This window comes from Peromyscus leucopus, chromosome 7 (genome assembly GCF_004664715.2).
Source record: "Peromyscus leucopus breed LL Stock chromosome 7, UCI_PerLeu_2.1, whole genome shotgun sequence".
In the NCBI taxonomy this organism is placed as follows: Eukaryota; Metazoa; Chordata; class Mammalia; order Rodentia; family Cricetidae; genus Peromyscus; species Peromyscus leucopus.
Genome location: NC_051069.1, coordinates 102,906,329 through 102,929,363, shown reverse-complemented (window position 1 = coordinate 102,929,363; position 23,035 = coordinate 102,906,329). Strand labels below are relative to the sequence as shown.

The 23,035-nt window shown below is 49.5% G+C and overlaps 1 protein-coding gene across 1 annotated transcript in view; it reads left to right on the top strand.

Moving 5' to 3' along the window:
- The window catches only part of Cmtm7 (CKLF like MARVEL transmembrane domain containing 7), a 30,919-nt gene extending 16,146 nt beyond the window's left edge, over positions 1 to 14,773 (top strand). Inside the window, exons 2-5 of the mRNA XM_028892994.2 lie at positions 7,435 to 7,608; positions 8,762 to 8,860; positions 12,131 to 12,212; positions 14,275 to 14,773. Coding sequence (XP_028748827.1) covers positions 7,435 to 7,608; positions 8,762 to 8,860; positions 12,131 to 12,212; positions 14,275 to 14,288 — 369 coding nt within the window. The 3' untranslated portion in view covers positions 14,289 to 14,773. The remainder of the gene's footprint in view (positions 1 to 7,434; positions 7,609 to 8,761; positions 8,861 to 12,130; positions 12,213 to 14,274) is intronic.
- Positions 14,774 to 23,035: the final 8,262 nt, after the last annotated feature.

The following is a 23,035-nucleotide window of genomic DNA, read 5'->3' as shown; positions in this document are numbered from 1 at the left end:
AGGGGCGGGGACGTCACTGAAGGGAGGCCTTTGTTTCCACAGGACTCACCATGGACACAGTGAGGAGAACTCAGACCCAGGCCAGGGAGGGCCACCTTCCACTGTGCCTGGGCATAGACAGCAGCACTCAGACCTTGGGAGAACAAAGTATCTGGGCCTCAGACCCCATCTTTCCTTCCTGTAAGGCAGCGGCAGTCGGCCCTCAACGTGTGGGTCGAGATCCCTTGGGGTTGCTGAATGACCCTTTCACAGGGGTCGCCTAAGACCATCGGAAAACACAGATATTCACGTTATGATTCCTAACAGCAGAAAAATGACAGTGATGAAGTCGCAAGGAAAACATTTTATGGTTGGGGTCACCACAAGATGAGGACCTGTATTACAGGGCCGCAGCATTAGGAAGGTGGAGAGCCCCTCCTGTAAGGGGTTCACACAGGCTTCCTGCTCCTTAGCTGCCCCGCGGAGGACCAAGGCTGCCTGCAGGATTGAGGTGGGGAGGCCCGAGTGGATGTCATTAGTGTTTAGTTTATAGGAGCTCAATTTGAGCTGTTGCGAAAAATCCAAGGACTCTAGCAGTGGGGTGGGGTGGGCGTGCTGTTGTGACCAGTCGCTGGGACCCTCTTGTGTACCCACAGGGCTCCCTGCATCACCATGCGGCAGACAGAGTCCCCTGAACCCCTGGAGGTCTTGCGGGGGTGGGGGGGCTTGCTGCCTTCCTCACACCCGCGTTCCCTGCTCCCGGCTCTCCCACGGCTGTTACAGGAATTGATTCTCTCATTCCTCCATGTCGAACCTGAGGCTCCGACTCAGTCCTCAGACTGGGCAGTAAGAGCCTTCACCCTCTAAACATCCTGCCAGCCCTCCCCTCCAGCTTCCCATGTTCTTACTGAAGACCCGTCTTCAAACGGCCTCCACCCCTCTCCCCTGGTCCTCTTCGGGTCCCCATGGTGGGTGATCACACATGCCAAATGGCTTTCCATCTGCGACCCAGGCCACAGGCCCATCGTGGTTCTTGTATACTTGCTCCGTCATTTTTCATCCCAGACTAATCCTCCCCTCAGGCTGGCACAGGCTTGGCTCAGAGCTGCTTCGGTTTTGAATCAAGGCATCCTGCAGCCGCATTGTGGGACTCAGCGGGCACACACTTCTGGCACTTGCCCAAGGCTGCGTGCCAGGCCTCTTACAAGGTCTGACTAGTCTCGATGATTCTCTAAGGATTGACTTCCCGTGGTACTGGCCAATGTGCCAGCCCCACCATGTGCTCTTTGTCCAAGCTTCCTGAGGACTCTCCCTGGCTACATGGAAGCCAGTGTGGCCTTTTTGGTGTTTGTTTGTTTAAACTTTATCATTATCGTGTATGTGTAAGTGTGTGTGTGCATGGGCCTGTGTCCCACGGCTCACGTTTTGGCGGTCAGAAGACAACCATGTGGAGTCAGTTCTTTTTCCGCTGTTCACGTGTTCTGGGATGGACTTCTGCCATCAGGCTTGTGTGGCAAGTGCGTTTACCTGCTGAGCCGTCTCATCAGCCAGTTATTCTGTTTTATTTTTTCAAGACAGAGTTTCTCTGTGTAACATCCCTTAACTATCCTGGAACCCGCTCTGTAGACCAGGCTGGCCTTGAACTCAGAGAGATCGGCCTACCTCTGTGTGGCCGGTTTGTTTTTTGAGATGGGGATCTCAGGCTGGTCTCTAACTCACTACGTAGAAGAAAATGACCTTGAACTTCTGATCCTCCCCCTCCCAAATGCTGGCATTAGGCTTGTACCACCGCGCCTGGTTTATGAGGCGTTGAGGATTGAACCTAGGGCTTTGTGAGCACCAGGCCAGCACTCTGCCAAGCGAACTACACCCCAGTCCCTACATTGGTTTGTTTTGTTTGTTTGTTTGTTTGGTGGTTTGGTCTTAGTTTTGGTTTGAGACAGTCTCACTCTGTAGCACTGACTGGCTTTGAACTTGAAGCAATCCTTCTGCCTCTGCCTATGCTGAGATTAAGGGCAAGGGCCACCATGCTTCCTTCAGTGTAAACTTATATCTTGACTGACAAGGACTGCAGCTGGGGATGTGGCTGGGACTCAGTGAATAATTAACAAATAAATGGGTTCTTTTTTTTTTTTTTTTCAAGAGAGGGTTTCTCTGTGTAGCCCTAGCTGTCCTGGAACTCGCTCTGTAGACCAGGCTGTGCTGGGATTAAAGGTGTGAGCCACTACACCTAGCATAAATGTGTTCCTGTTCCCTTACTAAAAGCCAGGGTAGTCTAGAGTAGTCTGACCTGGAAGCCAAGCCAGTTATGAAAACAGATGTATCAGTTAGCTCTGCTGCACAATAAATAGTTATAAATCTTAGCCAGGTGAGTGGTGGTGGCCCACGCCTTTAATCCCAACACTCAGGAGACAGAGGCAGGAATATCTCTGTGAGTTCAAGGCCAGTTTTATCTACAAAGTGGGTTCCAGGACAGCGAGGGCTGTTACACAGAGAAACTCTTTCTCAACTCCACCCCACCCACCCCCAAAAATATCTTAATGACATCCAGTAAATACTTACTGCCAGCTGGACAGGACTCTCAAGGGCCAGCCCTGAAAGTCATGAGTCTGAGCAGCTATGACTCAGGGTTGGCTGATGTCACCTCCTCTGGGCAGCCTTCAGTGGGGTAACTGGAATGGCTTTACACTATCCCAGAGTCTCTTGTCCTAGATGATGGTAGCTCGGAGTAAAAAGTGTAGGTGTTATGCCTGAGTCGTGAGCCCCCCAGAGACCACCAGGAGTCTGAGTTCATATGCAAAAGCAAAGAGCCTTTATTGCAAGTTCGAGCTTGGTCTCTCATGTGTTCTGCCGCAGTGGTTGGATCAGGGAGAGCCCTGAGCTCAGTTATGGCAGGGTTTTTAAGGAGTAAAGGATGAGGGTAGGGGAATTCTGGATTCAGATGGGGTTGAACTCCTGATTGGGCAGGAGCAGGACACAGAATTCTTGTCAAACAGGAATTGGTACCGGCGTTGCTGCAAGGAAATTGGCAACTTACATACAAGTGATGTAAGCTATCCTTAATGTTCTGGAGCATCTAGTACTTGTTTGTCTCAATTCTGACTGGTCTCCCGCAGGGTACAGTTTGTGGCTTTTCCTGGTTATTGTAATGGTGAGGCCTAGTCCCAGCATTGTTAGTCTGCAACTGTCATGGCTGCACTAATGTTAAGTTAGGCCTCTTCATAGGGACAGCTGGGAATGTGGCTCAGTCTGCAGAGTGTTTACCTAGTAAGCAAGAAGTCCTGGGTTCAATCCCCAGCATTGCAAAAACCAGGTATGGTCATATAAGCCTGTAATCCCAGTACTCTAGAAGGAGGATCAGGAGTTCAAGATCATCCTTGGCTATTTAGTGAATTCTAAGCCAGTCTGGGCTACATGAGATCCTTGTCTCAAGGAAAAATAGAGACGTGAGGTGAAATGCACTATTATAGCAAGCTCAAACACCTGCCTTCCTCTGTGTCTCTTTATTTATTCACTATTTATTTTGTGTGCACATGTAATTGTATGTGGGTACACATCTGCCATAGTACTCACGTGGAGGTCAAAGGACAGCCCAAGATTGAACTCAGATCCTCATGCTTGGCAGCAGTCACTGTCATCCACTGAGCCATCTCACCAGTCCCAGGAGAGGTCACATTTAATGTTAAGAAGCGCAGTGTGTGAGAGTATTTGGGACTAGCTCCCTCTCCTATGGAAGCACACATGGGAGTCTCGAGGATGCTGGTACGTCTTCCTGCTGCTCCTGAATGTCACCAGCAGCTGTCATTGGCCCACAGAGGAGCTCAGTTCTACAGGCCTGGGTGCCTGCCTCCAGGCGGCATGTGGGTTCAGGACTCTCACCCACCAGGGCTGTGGCCCAGAGGTGGGGATTTACCACACTGTTCTCCACTAGTCCCCGATTCAGGGCTGTGGTTCAGTTAAGCCTGTCCACATGGTGTCTCTGGCCCTGGGACATTGTGCAGGTGTCAGGTGTGTCCCTCACCTGTGCCCATCATTCTCCTTTGACAGAGTTCCGCTCTCTGAGCAAGAGTCACACTCAAAACCCAGAACAACTCATACCCTACTTTCAAAACATGCCATGTATGGTTTTTTGTTTTATTTTATCTTTTGTTTTGTTTTCTATTGTTTTGTTTGTTTTGAGATGGGGTCTCAGTATGTAGCTCTGGCTGGTTTGGATTTGCTTTGTAGACCCAGCTGGCCTTGAACTCTTAGAGATCTGTCTGCCCTGAACCACCACAGACCAGGGCCAATTTTAAAAGTGTCTGTTCCAGGGCTGGAGAGATGGCTCAGTGGTTAAGAACATGTATTGTTCTTGCAGCGGACCTGAGTTCAATTCCCAGCACCCACATCAGGCAGCTTACAACTGCTTGTAACTCCAGACTCAGGGGATGGCCCTAATTTTAGATACATGCACATATATGGACAAACACTCATGTACACATAAATAAATAATAATTTTTTAAAAATTGCCTGTTCCAGGGCTGGAGAGATGGTTCAGCAGTTAAGAGCACTTACTGCTTTTTCAGAGGACCCAAGTTTGGTTCCCAGCCCCGGGTCAGGTGGCTCACAATCCGCAGTAACTCCAGCTCCAGGGGATCCAATGCCTCTGGCCTCCTCAGTCACCTGCACTCATGTGCACATACCCACATGCAGACACATACGCCTACACATAATTCAAACTAATAAAAAATAAATCTCTTGGGGCTGGAGAGATGGCTCAGCAGTTAAGAGCACTGGCTGCTTGCTCTTCAAGAGGACCCAGGTTCAATTCCCAGCAACCACATGTCAGCTCACAACTGTCTGTAACTCCTGCTCCAGGCAATCCAACAGCCTCACAAAGACATACATGCAAGCAAAACACCAATGTACATAAAATACAAATAAATAAAAAATTAATAAATAAGTCTCTTTAAAGTGGCTATTCCTAGCCGGGCAGTGGCGGCACACACTTTTAGTCCTAGCACTCAGGAGGCAGAGGCAGAAGCAGGTGGATCTCTGTGAGTTTGAGGCCAGCCTGGTCTACAGAGCACATTCCAGGACAGCTTCAACCTTCCCCGCCCCCAAAAAAGTGGCTACTCCTAGGCCAGGGAGTTGGGTTCATTCCCCAGCACCACATAAAACTGGACATGATGGCACATGCCTGTAATCTCGGTCCAGGAGGTGGACAAAGGAGGACCAGATGTTCACAGTCATCCTCGTTCATAGGGAATCGGAGGCCAGCTGGGATAATGAGACTCTGTCTCAAAAATAAACCAACAAGGCCAGCAAGATGGCTTTGCATGTAAAGGCTTTTACAGCCAAGCCTGATCCCCAGAACTCATATGGCGCAGGGAGAGAAATGACCCCTGACACTTGTCCTCTGACCTCCATACTTGCACTGTGCCATGTGTTCACACCTGTGTCCACACACACACACACACACACACACACACACACACACACACACACACACACACACGTATGAAGTGGGAAGTTCTGCCCAGTGTGGGAGGCACCGTTCCCTGGTTGGATCCTGGACTGTATAGTTGGAGACAGGAGCTGGGAAGATCCATCCCTCTGCTTCCTGATTGTGGATGAGAGGTGAGCAACTGCTTCAAGATCCTGCTGCAATGAGCTCCCTGCCCTGAAGGACTATACCACTGAACGGTGAGCCAGACTGGCTTAGTTAGGGTTCCTATTGCTCTGAAGAAGACACCATGACCACAGAAACTCAACAAAGGAAACATTTAATTGAGTAGCTTACAGTTCAGAGGTTCAATCTATTATCATCATGATGGGACATGGCATCGTGCAGCCAGACATGGTGCTGGAGAGGGAGCTGAGAGTTTTACATCTTGTGTAGGCAACAGGAAGTGAACAGAGACACTAGGCATGGCTTGAGCATATATGAGACCTCAAAGCCAGCTTCCACGGTGACATACTTCCTCCACCAAGGCCACACTTCCTAACAGTGCCGCTCCCTATGAGCTCATGGGGGCCGACTGCATTCAAACACCACACAGAATAAACTCCTTCCCCCTTAGGTTGCTTGTGTCAGAGAATTTTACCTTAGAAGTGGGAAAAGGAACTAAGAAAGTCTGCTTGTTATTTGTTTGTTTCCTTCTGAGACAGGGTTTTTCTGTGCAGCCCCGGCTGTCCTGGAGCTCACTCTGTAGACCAGGCTGGCCTCGAACTCGGAAATCTGCCTGCCTCTGCCTCCCCAGTGCAAGGATTAAGGGCATGCACCATCACCGCCCCGCTCGTCACTCTCTTTGAAAACATTTTTATTACTCTATTTGCCTACCTATTTCTTACAGGGGCATGTTTGGGGTGCTCAGAGGACAACTTATATATGCCAGTTCTACCCCTCCGCCGTGGGGGTCCCAGGGACCAAATCGGACCATCAGGCTTTTAATACTTGATGCTCTGTTGTTGATCTTTTTATTTATTTTGTGTTAAGACGGGGTCTTACTATGTACCTAACACTGACCCTAACTCACTGTGCAGCCCAGGCTGGCCTCAAACTCTTAGCAATCTCCTCAGCCTCCGAAGAGCCTGGATTACAGGTAGTGTCTTGTTTCTTTCTACCAGTTAGGACAATACAGAGACTTCTTGGAGCCACCCAGGTCCACACTGAATACTGTGAACGCTCAATTCTCTCCAGTGGGCTTTACTTGAAGAAGGGCTATTGCGGCAGAGCGGGGGACTGGGGAGATGGCTCATTCAGTCAGGCAAGCATGAGGACCCGAGTTTGGATCCCTACACCCATGTGAAAAAGCCGGCCATGTGCACATAACCTCTGGGCTTGCTGCCCAGCTAGTCTAGCTGAATTGGGGGGCTTCAAGTTCAGTGAGAGACCCTGCCTCAAAAATAGGGTGAAGTGCATTAGGGGAGGGTATGGGATGTCAGAGTCTCCACACACATATACAAGTGTGCGTGGTGCGTGCGTGCGTGCGTGTGTGTAAATGGACGCTGATCCAAATATGTTACTGCCTACAAGCTGAGCTAGTTGGACTAATTAGTGACTCAGTGTGCCTCCATTTCCCTATGTGAAACAAAGGATGATTTTTGTCTACCCGGAAGAGTTCTCGAATGCTTCAGTTGGATCATGTATGCCACACGTCAATCAATAATAACTTGCTGTCCACTGATAAGGACAATGGATGAGTTGCTCTCTTTGCCATCTGAAACAGCTGAATATTAGTTTTACCTAGTGCATAAGCCCTGGCTCCCCCTGACTGTATTTTTAAAGCCTGTGTGTGTTATGTGAAAGAAAATTCTTCCAACCTCCCAGCCAATTTGTGCGGGAATAAGCTGGATTGTAGCAGTGTATCAATTCAGGATTGACACAGGGACAGTTCAGCTGGTTTCCTGTTTGTCTATAACTGGGTACTTGTCTTGCGCAGAAGTGTGCCAACATCTCCATGTCTGCCACAGGTCACCCTACTGATCGCCTTCATCTGTGTGCGAAGCTCTCTGCGGATCGACTATGGCGCATACAGCTTCTTTGAAGTAGTCACCATCTGTGACCTGATAATGATCCTCATCTTTTACCTGGTCCATCTCTTCCGCTTCTACCGTGTGCTCACCTGCATCAGCTGGCCCCTGTCGGTAAGAGGGAGACCTGGCCCCAGAGTCAGCATGTAGGAGTTGGGACAGGGGTTGGGACATGGCTGCTTGGACCCTGACTCTTCAGTGCCTGGTAGACATCTCTGCTGGCTGGCTGCCTGAGGGTTTCTCAAACTCACTTCCCAGCGTGAGAAGGCTGGGGCTCCTTTTGGCATGTATCTGCTGTGTGTGTGGAGTGTGGGAGGACCAGCCTTGAAGGAAGGAGCTGGTAAGGATGGTGAATGTGTACACTGTTGAGAGAGTTGAATGGTGGCACTTGGTGACAGAGGCTGAGAAGATAAACTGGAAGGATATGTTTTGAAGACAGTGTCTTACTGTGTCGGCCGGGCTGGCCTCAAACTCACAGAGATCCTCCTGCTTCTGCCTCCTGAGTTAAGTGTGTGCTACCACACCTGGAAAATATACTTAATTTTGTGCCTTGATTTCTATCTGAGCATAAATGTGCTAATTCATCAGTTCTAACAGGGAGCTAGTGGATCCTTAGAATCCAACATGTACCAGATCACATGGTCCACACATATCAGTGGTTCACTTCTTCCGACTAATCTAGATGCCTTTCATCTGATTGCCTCGCCTCATTGTGGAGAATGAGCCGAACAGAGCGGCTGAATGTTGAACAGCAGGGGCAAGAGCAGGGGTCACAGATGTGATCTCTGAAGGGAAGCATGCGCCTTCCATGCTGACGTGAGGCTAGGAATGAGTTTTTATAGATATCTGTCATCAGATTGAACACCTAATCTATCGAGTGCCTCTGTGCGTGTGCATGTGTGCATGTGAGACCTTGGTGCTTTTTGCTTTTACTTTTTTGGAGTATCTTATTGTTGTTGTTTGTTCTGTTTTGTTTTGTTTTATCCTGGATTAAACCAAGGACCAGAGAAAAGGTCTGCAAGTCGATCTCGGGAAGCAGGCAGTTCTCAGTGAACAGCGCTGCTCACCAGAGATGCCTCCCTTCTCTGTGTCTCCTGCTCTCCCAGCCTCCTTTCTCCCCAGTGCAGCTCTTCCTGGCCCAGCTTTCCACACTGAGAGACATGCAGTTCTTCCGGCCTAAGCTCTTCAAGGCAAAGTGGAGCTGTCTCTACCCCACCGCACCGAGCGCGCTCTCCATTCACGTCTCTTCTTTCTTTGCCCCGTCCAGGAACTGCTGCACTATTTAATCGGCACCCTGCTTCTTCTCATCGCCTCCATCGTGGCGGCCTCCAAGAGTTACAACCAGAGTGGCCTGGTAGCAGGAGCGGTGAGATGCTTTTAGCAACCAATTCAGATTTGAGGTCCTTTCTTCCTGATAGGGGGCAGGGAAGGGGTTGATTTGGGGACCTTTCTTCTTAGAACCCACACCTACCTCAATCCAGCCTCTCCAAAGAGCCTGGTGTCAGAGGGTCTGGGAAGGTGGACTGAAGGACTGTTGACAAACTTAGAGAGCTACAGTAGTAGCTGGGCCTACTCTCTACAGCCCGTCTCTGGGCCTATCTTCCTTACAGCCACTGCCTTAAAAAAAAAAAAAAAATCAGAGCAAAGGGGTTTCAATCCCCATGCCTACTCTGAGCGTATACTCACGGCAGAGAAGGATTTGGGCATCTCATTTGCTTCCAGAGGGAAGGATACTGAGATCAATTAGTGATGTCTGCTAGGAGTCCTTTGTCTTTTCTTTGGGGTCTCACTGGGTAGCCCAGGCTGGCCTGGAATGCAGTTGAGCCCAGGATGGCCTAGAATGCACTCTGTAGCCCAAGCTGGCCTTACACTTACAGAGATCTTCCTGCATCTCTGCCTCCCTCTGTCTCCTCCTGAGTACTGGAGTGGTAGGCATGCACCACCCTGCTCAGATACCTTAAAAAAAAAAAAAAAAAAAATACAGGCCGGGCAGTGGTGGTGCACGCCTTTAATCCCAGCACTTGGGAGGCAGAGTCAGGCGGATTTCTGTGAGTTCAAGGCCAGCCTGGATCTACAGAGCAAGTTCCAGGACAGGCACCAAAACTACACAGAGAAACCCTGTCTCAAAAAAAAAAAAAAAAAAAAAAAAAAAAAACATAAAACAAAAAACAGACTCTTATGTAGCCAAGGCTAACTTCAAATTCACGATGTAGCTAGGATCACCTTGAACTTCTGATCTTACTGCCTCCACCTCCCTAGTTCTAGGGTTATAGGTGTGCTCCACCCATGCCCAATTTTTATGCAGTGCCAGGAACTGAATCCTAGGCTGCCTGTGTGGGAGGCAGATGCTCTACAACTGAGCTTCAACCCAGTCCCCATTTTCAGTTGTAACCGCATTCAGGACCGGAAGGGGCACCCAACAGCCATGCGCAGCTAGCCAGAATGTGCAGAAACACAGCACCGTGGGACACAGGAGCACACAGAAGTGCATACAGATATGGACGCATGGTTGGAACGTTTTTACAAGGTCCATAGACTCTTGTGGTCTGACTCGTGATTTTGCCAACTTCTTATCTGAGTGGCCTTTAGTCCAGTACCCAGGCAAGAAAATTTTTTGTGTGTTTGTTTTAAGACTTGGTCTCTTGTGGCCCAGGCTGGCCTCCAACTTAATAAATAGCCAAGGATGACCTTCATCTTGAGATTCTCCTGACTCCAGCCCCACCCCATACTAGGATCCAAGGCATGCAACACCATACCTGGTGTATGTGGTGCTGGGGATGGAACCCAGGACTTGGTGCATGCTGGTGCACTCTACCAACTGAGCTAAGACTTTTAAATGAGTTTCAAGGTTTTACAAATATCACCAGAATTCTGCAGACCATGGCCTGTCATCCAGTTTGCCCCTGGAGTTTCCCTTGGACAGACTCTCTGCTCAAGTCCACACAGTGGAGACCAAACATCACTGACGAGGGGTGGCCAAGCCTGTAAACAATGCTGCCTCAATGTACCCTCCACAGTGCTCCATGGGACCTCTGAGCAGACAGGTAACACTAAGACACACACCACACACTGCAGGTTGGTACCTGCCTGACTAATCATGGAATCCACCACAACACCACACACACACACACACACACACACACACACACACACACACACACTTTATTTCACAAAGGGATTCTCATTGGGTTTTATAATCAGGTCACACATAAACTGTGTCAGCCCCATGGGCTCTTAGCCCCTATAACTAACATTTATCACACCACAGGGAAGCCAGAAAAATAAAACAAAATGAGGTCCCTGTTCATGAGAAAGTAGCCCTCTAGCTTAGATGAGGAGGACAGGGCCCATGTGACAATTAGCAAACAAACAAGACACTGTGGTGCAGACTAGCATTCTGTAGGGATGCAATAATAAACTGTTCAATTATGCAGTGCAGACCGTTGGGGACTGGGGTAGTAGCAATGTGCTAATTGTGCAGAATAGACAATGGGAAGCAAGGTCTGGCTCGAGTCAGCTCATTGTGTGGCTCAGACAAGCTGTACAAAGAGAGCCAAGGAGAAGAAGGCCTTTGGGCATAGGCTGCTGGGGACAGCCGGGTACCCTCTACCAGTGAGCTGGGTCTGGAAAGAACACCAAACCTTTTGGAACTTTACCCTTCATCTGGCTGTTCCTGGACACACCTATCCAATGTCTGCTGCTGGCCAGTGTCAGCACTAGTGGGAGCATGGTGACCCGCGCACGGCCTTTGTGTGGGTCTGAGGACACCTGGGCCACGGGCTAGCAAAGCATGAGTTCTGGAGCCCACTGCCCAGGGCCAGACCCTGTACCTGGCCCTGGGGTCTTAAGCAACAGAGGTAGCTCCCTGTCCCTCTCCTGGTTTAGCTGTGGGAAGGGCAGGGGTGACGCACCACCCCCACCTTGGGGGATTGTAGGTTCAAAGAGTTAGCTGCCTGGAGGCTTAGAAACCTGGCAGACGTGTCCTTACTCCTCAGTAGGCTACTGCAGGGTCCATGGCCACCAGCCTCGTGGTTCCCAAGACACCAGGGCCATGATGACTCTCTCTCAACCATCTTTGAGAAGTCTATTAGGTCAAGTTCAACCCTCCTCAAGCCCTGCACTAGATGGACCCTGGAAAGGGCAGGAGCCTGGCCCTGACTTACTTTACTGACATTATTTAAATATGTGCAGACATGAAGCTGAGCTCCGAGGCCTCAGCTCTAGCTCTGACATGACTATAAAGCTGGAAGACACCAGAAGCCGTTGCCAATGAAAGCCAATGATGCTAGCCATATAATCTGCAGGAACGTTCCAATGCTTAAATCCAAATTAAAATTTACAATACCATCTCTCTCATTTTTATTGGTCCTGGATCATCAAGGTCCAGGCACTTGGGCCCAACGAGATTGTAAATACAAACCCAAGTCAGGGCCTTAGAGTTACCTAAAGTAATAAGGACAAGGCCAGAAACCCAGAGACCTGGCTCCTGAGCCTGACGAGGGGACCAGAAGCCCAAGGCTAACTGAGTGGGGACGAGGTGGCTGGGTCAGATGGCTCCCCAGCTTCTTCCTGGGACACAGAAGAAAACCAGAGCGATGGCCCTGGGGTGTGACCTCCCTTTCTTCTCCCACTGTAGGTCTTTGGGTTTCTGGCCAGCTTCCTCTGCCTGGCAAGCTTGTGGCTGTCCTACAAGATCAGCTGCATAACTCAGTCAACAGGTAAGCGCTGGTCATCGGGACGCAGGGCCACAGGGTGGGAGGTCTGCCCTTGGCTCAGCAATAGGGGCTGTCTTGGTACCAAGGGTCAAAGTAGAGTTGGAGGGCAGGGCACAGAAGAAGGAAGGGTGGAATCGAAGAACCCTGCCTGCCTTCTTACCCATCTCTACATGCCCAGGGATACACCCTGGGATGCCCTGGGTATGACCAAGGATGACCTTGAACTCCTGATCCTTTTGCCTCTGCCTCCCAAGTGCTGGGATTATGCAACCTTTTTTTTTTTTGCAATAAGCATCCTGTAACAATAAAAGTCAGAACTCTTATAAAATGTAGGCAAAGTTTTCACCGTTTTTCTTCTTTTGTTGTTTTGTTTTTGTTTTTTCGAGACAGGGTTTCTCTGTGTAGCTTTGCACCTTTCCTGGAACTCACTCGGTAGCCCAGGCTGGCCTTGAACTCACAGAGATCCACCTGGCTCTGCCTCACGAGTGCTGGGATTAAAGGTGTGCACCACCACCGCCCGGCTTGCTTTTCTCTTGAAGTCTTATTAGGAAGCCTAGAGTAGGTCTGAACTTGCAATCTTCCTGCTTCAGCCGCCAAAGCTGTCATGGGATTACGGGTGTGTGGCACCAAGCCCAGCGCTCAGGAGTGCCTGATCTCCTCCCAGGATCTCCTCTGGGGGGGAGGGGGGAGGCATGCAAATATGCGTATATAAAGAAACCCAGGAAAGGGCATGGTGATGTACAATTTTAATCCCAACATTGTGAAGCAGAGGCAGGCGGATCTCTGTGAGTTCGAGGCTGGCCCGGTCTACATGGCTTGTGCCAGGCCAGAGCTACATAGTGAGACCCTCTCTCTAAACATGGAACCACGCCTGCCTTTTCCTCCTCGCCACTTGAGCATGTACCGGACATTTGCCTGGTGTCATGAGGAATTCTCAATCTTTATTTTTCAGTGATGGGATCACTCGCCCTTTTTCCTACTCAGTTTTAAGGTTTTGGCTTTAATTTTTTAATTTTTTTTTGTTGTTGTTACTGCTATAATGAATGCCCTTACAAAGTAACCCCGATATACATCCTTAATGGGATTAGCCAGTGTCTACATGTGCAGCCCAGACTGGCTTTGAACTTGGGGCAGTCCTCTTGCCTCAGTTTCTCCAGTGCTAGGTTTACAAGCATGCACTACCACACGAAGCTGTGTTCTTAAAAACCGACTGTGAAATTGTGGGGCTGGAGGTAGATGCCTGTGGTCCCCCGAAGCCGGAAGACCATCAAGGCCATCAGACCCCCCCCTTACAATCCTGTCTCAAAACACAGACACACTGGGAGGTTTCAGAAAGCCCAAACCAACACAACTGTTTTGATTAATTCACTCTTTTCTTCAAGCCACAACTTCCTTTCCTTTTTTTTTTTAAAAAAAAAAAAAAAAGATTTTAAGTGGGGGTGGGGAGTCCTGTGTGTGTGAATGTAGATACCTTCAGAGGACAGAAGAGAGTATTTGATCCCCTGGAGCTGGAGACAGTCGTGAGCCTGCTGGCTTGGGTGCTGGGAAGGGTGATGAAGGGTGCTGGCATGGGTGATGGGAGAGTCATCTCTCCACTCCCCTTTTCTTCCTTTTTAAAAAACATCCTCAGAGGTTTAGTCAGTAAAACGCTTGCTGTGCAGGGATGAGAGCCAGAACTCAGATCCCCAGTGCTCAACGTGAAAGTCGAATAGGGTGGCGTCCATCTGTAATCCCAGCACTGCGGTGGAGACCGATGCCTGCAGCTTTCTGGCCAGACACCCTAGCCCTAGACAGTGAGTGCCAGGGTCAGCAGACGCCATGTCTCAAAAAGTATGATGGAGAGCAATAGAGGAAGATGCCTGACCTTGATCTTCCTCTTCCTCCCTCCCCTGCATGCATGCACGAGAGCTCAGACACACACACACACACACACACACACACACACACACACACACACATACACACACACTCTATTCGGAGCTCAGACATGTGGAGCAGAAACCCATGGCTTCAGGGTAAGTTCTGTTCCTGGCAAGGTGACCTAACTTTCCATTTCTCTCTCAAGATGCATCTGCCTGACAAGGCCATAGCCTCTGGTCCCCGCAAAAGGATCTGCAGGATGTAGGCTCACCCCAGGAGGACCCCAGGCATGGCTATGGACCGCTCAGGTGACAAGGTCAGTACCTTGCCTAGCTTTGCCGAAACACCGGGCTCCTGAGCATCAAGCAGCTACAGCCTCCTTCCAGTCTGCCTCAGAGACCATTCCTCCATTGGGGCTCTTAGCACCTCTCAGGTACCAAGGACTGTACTGAGCACAGTGGAGAGACTTCTGGATCCGCCTGCATAGACTCAACTTTTTTCATACCTCTCAGGACCAAGACCACCCAGAGTCCTCACAGAAGAAGCGGACCCTAATTTATCTGGCTTGTCAATCTGGTTTTGAAGACCCTCTGTTCTAAGTGAGGAGCAGAAACCCTGTGTGGCTCCTGTTTCCCCGGTCCCTATCTGCCTTCGTCACGGGGTGTGTGTGTGGGGGGGGGGGGTAATAAAACATCAGTCAATTGCAGCAGGATTTCTTATTGAATTAGATGTCTGTAACACCAGACTTTTCTGCGCTAGTTTGTGTCTGTTACACATTCAACCCCTGTACTCTGTGTGGACTCCATGCTAAATGCCCTATCTCCTCTTCCTCCCTCCCAGGCTGGCTTCAAACTGAACTGTAGCTGAAGCTGGCCTTGAACTTCTGACCCTCTTGCCTAACCTCCCAGTGCTAAGATTACAGGTGTGTACCAAGATCCCCAGCTTTCTGTGGTGCTGGGGATGGAACCCAGGCTCAGTGCACATTAGGGAACCACTTTGCCACCTGAGCTCCATTCCCAGGCACACACATCTCCCCATTTCCAGTAGAGTCTTATATAGTCTGGGTTGGCCTTGAACTTGCTCTGTAGGCAAAGGTGACCTTTGAACTCCTGATCCTCCAGCTTCCATCTCCCAAGTACTGGGATTCTAGCTGTGTACCACCACGTCCAGCTTTGACTTTTACTTCCTGGACCTTAAATTCTCTTCCAGTTAGAACATGGGATCCGGTGTCATTTTCAGGAGCACACCCGGACAATGTGAACACAGGACAGAACCCTTATATGGCGATGCTGGGCGGTGGTTGTGCACGCCTTTAATCCCAACACTCAGGAGGCAGAGGCAGGTGGATCTCTGTGAGTTTGAGGTCAGACTGGTCTACAGAGTGAGTTACAGAGCCAGGACAGCCAAGGCTACACAAAGAAACCTTGTCTCAAAAAACCAAAAAAAGGGGGAAAAGAAGAAAAGAAAAAAAGAATCTGGTGAGTTCCTGGGAAGCATTCATTACGTGTGGCAGGGGCACCAATGGAGGCTGAGAGTCGGTAGTGACAGAGCAGGCTGAGTATGTCGGAGTGGCCATTGTGCTGTGGACCAGCAGGCTGATGCAGAGGGACAATACTAGAAGCCAGCCCTTGATCCACCAAGGTGCCCTGGGTGTGCTGACCAACTCCATCCAAGAGAAGAGATGTGTTGCAAGGGAGGGATCTTCTAAAACCTTGTTCACAGGGTGCCGTGGCCATGGAGGCGTAGGAGCTGGGTAGAATGGTGGAACCCAGGCCCCAGGCACACCGACAACCAAGATGTGCTCTTCTGCATGTGGGAAGCACTCCTGGCCTGGAAGAGCCCTCCCTGGGTATGAGTGAGGAGGGCACCACTAGGGGAGAAGGAGCTGAGAAGTGTGGCCAAGCAGCAGCTTTCTGAAGTGGCCCGTTGGCCGTCACTGGATCCTGGGCCACCTCCCTACCTGGCATGGTAGCCCACACCTGTCATCCCAGCACTGTGGAGGGTGGAGGCAGGAGGATCACAATCAGGGTCATCATCAGCTTCATAGAAAGTTCAGTGTCACCCTGAACACTACATGAGCTCCTGTCTCAATTAAAAAAGCAAACAAACAAAACCACAGAGTAACAGCAGTCTAACCAGAGCCAGGAGAGGTGGCGCACGCCTTTAATCCCAGCACTTGGGAGACAGAGGCAGGCAGATCTCTGTGAGTTTGAGGCCAGCCTGGTCTAAAAGTGAGTTCCAGGAAAGACCAAAACTACACAGAGAAACCTTGTCTCAAAGAAGAAAGAAAGAGGAAGAGAGAGAGAGAGAGAGAGGCTCACAGGGAGAGCAGGGAAGCTGCAGCCTGCCCAGTCTTTCCCAGCAGCCCCAGGGTCCAGAAGATAAGGTCATGGCTGGGCTGCCTCTATCCTCCACTGACTAGGCCCTGGAGGGGGAAATAAAGTAGGGAGAGGCTCTCCATGGCAAGCCTCTGCTACAAACAGGAGTTGTGTGCTGCTCGGAAAGGGTTCTGGAGGGGGGAAGGGGGGAGAACAAGGGAATCTGTGGCTGATATGTAAAATTAAATTAAATTATAAAATAAACAAAAAGAAAAAGAAAAGGAAGGGTTCTGGGAAGGCACCAACCCTGGACAGGCCGGCAGTAAGGCCTGCAAGGCCCAAGAAGGGAGCCAGAAGGACACGAGACTGACGGCCGCGCTGGTGCTTGACACCAGGCGTGGCTGTCTCCTGAGCCCAGACGGGACAGCAGAGTCCAGCCTCTTCCTGAGAAGTTGGGGAACAGAGACCCAGGGTCTGCTCACACCAGGGGCCCAAGGTGGCTGCTAACACGAGAAACCCACTTCTGCACACTTAGCAGGTCTTTCAGGGTCTGACTCACCACCACCACCACCACCACCACCACCACCACCACCACCACCACCACCCTCTTTTGGTGGCAGACACACACGCAGGCAATCCTCACACACAAAATAAATATAAATCTTAACAAAAGAGAAATGTGGTATTATCACCTTACAGTTCATGTAGGCCAGCCACCGGTAGCAAACTCCAATGGTGCAAACCTCTTCGTGGGTACTGTTAGGAATTGTACGGGCAGGACCCCCAGATGCAGCAGATATTCTCCACATACACTTGTACCAAAAAAAAGGAACCGGCTACCTCTAGAGGAGGAGGGCTGCCTGGATTAGTTAGGGTTCTCTAAGCCCCGGCAGACCCTGCCTGCTGGGCGCTTTGCTCTGGAGGTGGCAGCTGGCCCGGGCTGCCACCTGCCAGCTGCCAACTACTGCCAGCTGCCCCAGTGACCCAGAAAATTGGAAATCTGGGTTTTCTAGCTAAGCATCTCCCGATCTGGAAACGTTGCCAAAGAAACCTTCTAGAAATACAGCTGAGGCCAAACGAAATCTGTCTTGGGGCAGATATGGCCGGCTCGTCCACTGGCGAGTGAAGGCACGCGTGTTCTGACAGTTCTGGGATACAGTGGGGAAGTCAAACCGAGGCCCGCAGGGCTGCCAGCTGTTTCCTCTCACAGCCACACAGGGCGGAGGCCTCCCGGGGGACCCCGGGTCCCCTGCCGCAGCTGTGCATGCTTGCAGCAGCCTCTCCTCCCAGCAGCACTCTGCATCCCAGTTGCAGAAATGAAACTCCACGCGGAGGTGAAAGCTAAGGCCTTGCGCCCACTCGTGCAGCGCGCGCCCCCTGGCGGCCAGCGGTACGCACTGACGCCCAGGCCCCACCAGAGCAGTGGCCGAGGTTCAGACATAAAGCGGCATTCTTTTTTTTTCTTTTTATTTATTTATTACTTATTTATTTATTATTTATTTATTTTTTATTTTATTTTACAATACCATTCAGTTCTACATATCAGCCACGGGTTCCCCTATTCTCCCCCCCCCCCCCCCCCCCCCCCCCCCCCCCCCCTCCAGGTAAATCCTGCCCCCAGGACTGCGATCAACCTGGTAGACTCAGTCCAGGCAGGTCCAGTCCCTTCCTCCCAGACTGAGCCAAGTGTCCCTGCATAAGCTCCAGGTTTCAAACAGCCAACTCATGCAATGAGCACAGGACTTGGTCCCACTGCCTAGTTGCCTCCCAAACTGATCAAGCCAATCAACTGTCTCACCTATTCAGAGGGCCTGATCCAGCTGGGGGCCCCTCAGCCTTTGGTTCATAGTTCATGTGTTTCCATTCATTTGGCTATTTTTTTTTTTAATAATTGAGTAAAACCGAAATTTATTATAAGCCACAGTCGTCCTAGGGACCTCCATGCTATATATATAGCCTCTATGGTTCTATGGGTTGTGGTCTGATTGTTCTTTATTTTATATCTAGAATCCACCTATGAGTGAGTACATACCATGACTGTCTTTCTGGGTTTGGGTTACCTCACTCAGGATGATTTTTTCTAGTTCCATCCATTTGCCTGCAAATTTCATGCTTTCGTTGTTGTTCTCAAAGCAGCATTTTTAACATGGATTAGTCATAGTCCTCAACTCCAGACACACGCTAACCACTGGCCCACGCCTGGTCTCTTCCACTCTTCCCTCTCTGTCCCTCCTTCCTTCAGATTAGTTTTTTACTATGTAGAATCAAGAAAACAGCCAACTATATTATAACTACTTTGTATTAGGGTTCTCCAGAGCAACAGAACTGATAGAATACACACACACACACACACACACACACACACACACACACACACGGGATCTACAGAGCAACAGAACTGATAGAATACACACACACACACACACACACACACACACACACACACACACACACGGGATCTACAGAGCAACAGAACTGATAGAATACACACACAAACGGACAAACGGGATTTATTAAAGTGGCTTACCAAGCTGTGGCCCAGGCTTGCCCAGGTACTTGGGTTTTAGTTGATTCCAGATGTGGCAGAACTGACAACCACAATTAGCCACCACAAACATCTTTCCTTCCCACCAATTTTCCCTTCCCACCAGAACCACCAACCACCACACAGTTGCTTTTCTTACGCTGGTTCCTCCGTGGCTGTATCGCACTCTGAAAGTGCATGAGACGTGAGTTCATGTCAGTGGGGGTGGCACTGTGTAACTCTTGGTGACGACATTCACCTGTCATTATGCAACATACATTTTTCATTCTAGTAGTCAAATACAAAAATGTCTTTTAAAGGACTGATGAATCCACTCAGCAGATAAAGGCATTTGCTGCCAAATCGGCCCACCTGAGTCGGGTCCTAGATCTCCCACATGAAAGGAGAGCCCTGACTCTTACAATTGTGACCTCTAATTGGCACTATAACACGCATGTACATAAACACAACTGTTAAAAATAAGTTGGGGTAATGGCACTATTCTGTTGCTAGAGTTTTCCTGCCTTGCCCACAGTCAGGACAAATCTTTGTCACCCGCCAGTCCCACAGCCACTCAGACCCAACCAAGTAAACACAGAGACTTATATTGTATACAAACTGTATGGCCGTGGCAGGCTTCTTGCTAACTGTTCTTATGCTTAAATTAAATCACTTCCATAAATCTATACTTGCCACGTGGCTGGTGCTTCCCGCTCTTCACATCTGCTGGTCAGGCGGCGCTGCAGTGTCTCTCCTCAGCCTTCTGCTTCCCCGAATTCTCCCCTCTCCGCCCACCTACTTCCCCTGCCGCCCTGCCATCATGAGCTAGCTCTTGTGAGCTGTATATGAAGACAATTGCTTTTATTCTTATGGGCCTGGTATGGCGCTGTATATCATGAGACATCACGATTTGACTTAGGCAGACCTGAGTACTAAGCAGTCTCTAGGATTTCTGTCGACATTCAAAGTAGCCAGGGATGGCCTCCTCGAGCTACTTCTGCTGAGTACATCACAGATTTTTGAATGAGTACCAGGAAGCCATTAGCCATTTTGGCAAAAATCACACTTGTCTCAAATACTCCACAATTTCTGCAACAGCTTACCAGGTACCTTTAAAAATATACCTTTACTGGCAAACTCAACAGCTTTTGCAATCAAATGTTTTTCTTCAGTTACAAATATCAAAGAGAACATAATCCAGATTCTCTGTGTGGTAGCCATCTCTATGTGGCTTATTTTTTATATTACCTTGAGCCTATTGCTTTAAACTGCAGCCTTCTTAGCACTGTGGCTGCTGGCTCCGCCCACTTCAGCTTCCCAACATGGCGGTGTACGTTTTCCGCCAGCTCTGGAGCCACCAACTCTCAGAAATAGTGGGTCTATGCTTCTTATCAAAGCAGCGTGTAGCTCAGAAACCTTTTTTTTTTTTTTTAAATACTAGTAAATACTAAATCTACCACACAGCGTAATGTGCCGCTGGCAGACGCCTCATTTCCGCCATACTGCCGGTCAAACGCACACACCAGGAACCCGCCAGTAACTCAAACCGGCAGCTGCTGCTCATTTGAGAGAGACAATTAGGAAGCTGTTTTTAGCTCCGTTTTAGAATCTTTTCTCAGGTTTTAGGTAGAAACTCTTGCCCTCTCGTTGGGCGCCATTTGTTGCTAGAGTTTCCTGCCTTGCCCACAGTCAGGACAAATCTTGTCACCCGCCAGTCCACAGCCCTCAGACCCACAAAACACAGAGACTTATATTGTATACAAACTGTATGCCATGGCAGGCTTCTTGCTAACTGTTCTTATAGCTTAAATTAATCCACTTCCATAAATCTATACCTTGCCACGTGGCTGGTGGCTTACCGGCGTCTTCACATGCTGCTGGTCATGCGGCGCTGCAGTGTCTCTCCTCAACCTTCTGCTTCCCCGAATTCTCCTCTCTCCTTGTCCCACCTACTTCCTGCCTGACCACTGACCAATCAGTGTTTTATTTATTGACCAATCAGAGCAACAGATTCGACATACAGACCGTCTCACAGCACTATTCACTGCCTTTTATAGCTGCCTTTATTAAAAAACAACTTTCTCCTGGGCCATGGTGGCCCATGTCTTTAATCCTGGCACTCGGGAGGCAGAGGCAGGCGGATCTCTGTGAGTTCGAGGCCAGCCTGGTCTACAGATTGAGTTCCAGGACAGCCAAAGCTAGAGAAACCCTGTCTCAAAAAACAAAACAACAAAAATATATGATGCAAATTACTTGTAGAATTATACTTTATCCTAAAAAATAATGGACACTTCAGGGGAGCCAGTACTACAAATGTGTGCAGTCCATGTGTATGAGCGTATGCACACAGGTGTATAGACCAAAGTCAAGTGTTCCTTGGGACCCATCCACCTTTTCTCTTTGCCCTGGAGCTGGTCAGGGCAGCTAAACCAGCCCTGGCTGGTCAGAAACCCCAGGGGTCCACCTATCTCTGCCTGCCCATGCTCCATGTGCTAACATATGCAGCTCTGGGTAGGTTCTGGGCTTCAAACTCAAGTCCTTCGAGCACTTAACCGACTGGGCCATCTCCCCAGTCCTTAACAAGTGCTTTATTCACTGGGCTTACAATCAGTGCACCCAGATTTCATTTCTCCTCACTCTAACACGACAATCCCTTCCTCTGCTAGCAGGACCAATTCTGGTAGGTACTGGAAGCTGGCAAGCTTGAAAGGGATTTTCACACCATGGTGGGGAGGGGGATTACGTTAATGACTGGATTACTGGATTACGTTAATCCAGTCAGTGTGTTCATCATAGTCAGCATAACCTTGACTCATGAGTGAGATGAGTCAGGCCCACTAAGGGCTCAAGGGAAAGGACCATCTAGAGACAGGAGAACCAACAACCCCTTCTCACCTTTGGACAGTCCTGTGAGCAGATGGTGTCTCTCTCGGATATCGCCACACAAGTCTCAACTCTGAGGACAAGACCCACAGCAGAAAATGGACGGGCAGAAACCCCAGGACTCAGTTGGTCTGGGTAACATTATCAAGGCACTGAATTTCCCAGGCTGGTCTCCAACTCCTAGGCCCAAGTGATCCCTACATCAGCCGGGACTACAGACACAGGCCAGCCTGTATAATGCCTTTCCCAGCCCTCCCCAGAAGTGAGTCTTCCTTCCTGTTGAGGAGTTCCATAGGTTTGCTGCTCTCTGCTGCTGGCTGAATATTGACAGAATGTCTTTATCAACATAAAATAACAAAGCCTGAAGAATGTACAAATTCCAGTGAATTCATGATGACTAGAAAGATCCTGTTATTCTCTAGTGACTGGAGGCAGGAATTTTACAAACTCCACAAATAGTTCTGGCTTCAGCAGAATCTTGTGCTTTGCTTCACACTTTCTAGTTATCAAGCTGTCCCAGATAGATCTGTCTGTCTGCAGCACCAGAGCCACATTTAGAATGTGAAGTGGAGTCCAAACTTGCTTCTTTCAAATTATTCAAGTGGAGTCAGCACTTGTCTATGATACCAGAATTCGGGAAGTGAAAACAGAGGGTCAGGAAGTCGACATAGTGAGTTTGAAGCCAGCCTGGGCTACATGAGCCCCATCTCAAAAAAAAAAAAGGGGGGGGGAAGAGAGGAGAAGTGGGAAAGAGGAGGCAAAAGGGATTTAAAGCCATTCAGTGTAGAACATTCTTTGATAACTCATCCCATGTGATATCCTAAAAATATTTTTGTGTTCATTTGTTTATTTGGCTGGCCTGGAATTCACTATGTAGCCCAGATTGGCCTTGAACTTACAGAGATCTGCCTCCACCACAGCTGGTCCTAAGAATATTTTCACTACCGTGTAGACCAGGTCAGCCTGAAGCGGGCGATCTTCCTGCCTCAGCCCCAGTGCTGGCGCTAGAGCCCTGCGGTGCCACAGCCAGCAAGCATGGCGTTTAAATCTATCCTCCACCTCTCCGGAGGGCAAGCATGCTGTTTAAATCTATCCTCCACCTCTCCGGAGGGCAAGCATGCTGTTTAAATCTATCCTCCACCTCTCCAGAGGACGAGCATGCTGTTTAAATCTATCCTCCACCTCTCCAGAGGACGAGCATGCTGTTTAAATCTATCCTCCACCTCTCCAGAGGACGAGCA